We start from the raw sequence: 2,389 nt of genomic DNA, 5'->3' as shown, positions 1-2,389 counted from the left end.
TGGTACGACAAAATGATTAGTGGTACGACAAAATGATTAGTGGTACGACAAAATGGTTAGTGGTACGACAAAATGGCTAATGGTACGACAAAATGGCTAGTGGTACGACAAAATGGTTAGTGGTACGACAAAATGGCTAGTGGTACGACAAAATGGTTAGTGGTATGACAAAATGGCTAGTGGTACGACAAAATGGTTAATGGTACGACAAAATGGCTAGCGGTACGACAAAATGGCTAACGGTACGACAAAATGGTTAGTGGTACGACAAAATGGTTAGTGGTACGACAAAATGGCTAAAGGTACGACAGAATGGCTAAAGGTATGACAAAATGGCTAATGGTACGACAAAATGGCTAATGGTACGACAAATGGCTAATGGTATGACAAAATGGTTAGTGGTACGACAAAATGGCTAGTGGTACGACAAAATGGCTAAAGGTATGACAAAATGGCTAATGGTACGACAAATGGCTAATGGTACGACAAAATGGCTAATGGTACAACAAAATGGCTAATGGTACGACAGCATGGCTCAGGGGTACACAAGTCTAAAAATATTGGGAACCACTGGTTTAACGGATAAACTCCAACGTTTTGTTGAAACGGTGCAGAACATCGACTGGGAAGCCCTGATGGCGAAGAAGCTGGAGCCACCGTTCCTGCCGTCCATCAAGGACTCAACGGACGTCAGCAACTTCGACTGCGACTTCACTCGCCTCCGGCCGGTCCTGTCACCGCCCTCCAAGCCCTTCAGCCTCTCCGCCGAGCAGCAGGAAGCATTTTCAGACTTCGACTTCTGCGCTTTGCACGGCTGAAATTTAAAAAAAAAACCCTGGAGGAGGAAATCGGCGCCGGTTCGTCCATCTTTACCGTCCACCTCTGCAGGTAAACTACTATAAATATGCATGAATACCAAGTGGTTATTACTCAATGAACTTCCAGAAACGCTGAATATTTCCTCTGTTCTTGCTGTATTAACTGATACAGTGAAGTAGCATTAAAATATTCAATCAGCCCTTTTTTAAAACCTCATTCTGGACTCTTCTAACTTCCTGTTGCTGCTGATTGTTGCCCTGTTTTGACCTTGCTGATTGTTTAAAAAGAAAAGTAGTCAAATCTTTAGCAGAGGGAACTATTGATCAACTTTAACAAGCAGAACTTTATCCTCCTAATCAGTGAAAATCCTCACTGGATGACCTTTTAAGGAAAGTTTTCACTTGTAGTCACGACTCATTGGAGGTTTCTGCAGCTGAGTCACCGACGAGCAGAGCAAAGCTGGCAGTGACCGCTCTCAGTTATCATCCAATTACTGACCCTTCGTTGATGAATTAACCAAACTGTAGTTTTTAACTGAGCTGAGGATGTGAGCGTTGGCTTTTTCTCACTTTAATCTGAAGCTAAAACTTGCCTCATGCTGTTGGAGCACATTTGGTTTGATTTTTTTTATTTTATTTTACATGTGTTTTTTTTTACTTGACAAGGAGAGACTAAAGTTCTGACATTTCCCACCTGATACACCTGTAGTTGAAGCAACTCAACAAAACACAGAGCTGCCTTACGTGATGACTGTATGACGATGTTGAGGCATAAAAAGGAAACATTCTCAATGTTTAAATCATGTCTTTTGTCTGTGGAGGCAGCCTGTGGGCTTCTGTCCCTCTAAAACCACAGAATGTATAGAAATAACTCAAAACAAATTCAGCTAAAAGCATTTTAAGCCTCCCGCTTGCTTCGTGGCCTTCGCTTAGTATACAACCCCCATTCTGGGACAAATGTGTAAAATGTAAAAAAGGCAATAATTTGCAAATCTCATAAACTCATTTTTAATTCCTAATGGAGCAGAATGAATATAGTAAAGTGCCTGTGACATCAGTTTTTTGTAATAAACATCAATGCGTTTTTGGAAAGAGAACATTGATAAAATATTGCTAAACAAATTTCAAGCCACTGAGATGAACAGTTGTTGAGATATTGGCATGTGAAGGAACAGGAAGTGATGTCAAAGGGAAATGTCTGCATGTGAACAGAGACTGTAGAGAAGAATGTGATGTTTATTAAGATTATTACCTCCACCAATGGCGAGGTTATGTTTTCGGTCACATATGTCTGTCCGTCTGTCTGTCATTCTGTCTTTGGACAACATTACTCAAAAACTTGTGGACAGATTGTCATGACATTTTTACCTCATGTTGGTACTAGGCCAAGGAACACAACTTTAAATTTTGGTGATGTTCCGAATCACGTTGCGGATACAGGATTTTTTTTTTCTGTTAACACTCTGACATCGGCAAAGCTGTGATGCTTTCACAGGGCGTGGGTTTCCAACAGGTGGCACTGTAGTATTGGTGTGCCCCTTTGTAACTCTATTACAGGATGGGGGAACTTG

The 2,389-nt window shown here is 41.2% G+C and overlaps 1 protein-coding gene across 1 annotated transcript in view; it reads left to right on the top strand.

Annotated features, from left to right (window-relative positions):
- The window catches only part of LOC106521862 (serine/threonine-protein kinase N2), a gene marked incomplete in the record, with an annotated part of 22,604 nt that extends 20,594 nt beyond the window's left edge, over window positions 1-2,010 (top strand). The window contains 1 exon segment of the mRNA XM_014014608.1: window positions 615-2,010. Coding sequence (XP_013870062.1) covers window positions 615-818 — 204 coding nt within the window.
- Window positions 2,011-2,389: the final 379 nt, after the last annotated feature.

Source organism: Austrofundulus limnaeus, unplaced genomic scaffold (assembly GCF_001266775.1).
Source record: "Austrofundulus limnaeus strain Quisiro unplaced genomic scaffold, Austrofundulus_limnaeus-1.0 Scaffold117, whole genome shotgun sequence".
Taxonomy (NCBI): Eukaryota; Metazoa; Chordata; class Actinopteri; order Cyprinodontiformes; family Rivulidae; genus Austrofundulus; species Austrofundulus limnaeus.
Note: the sequence above shows the minus strand (reverse complement) of the source record. Positions and strands in the feature narration are given on the sequence as shown.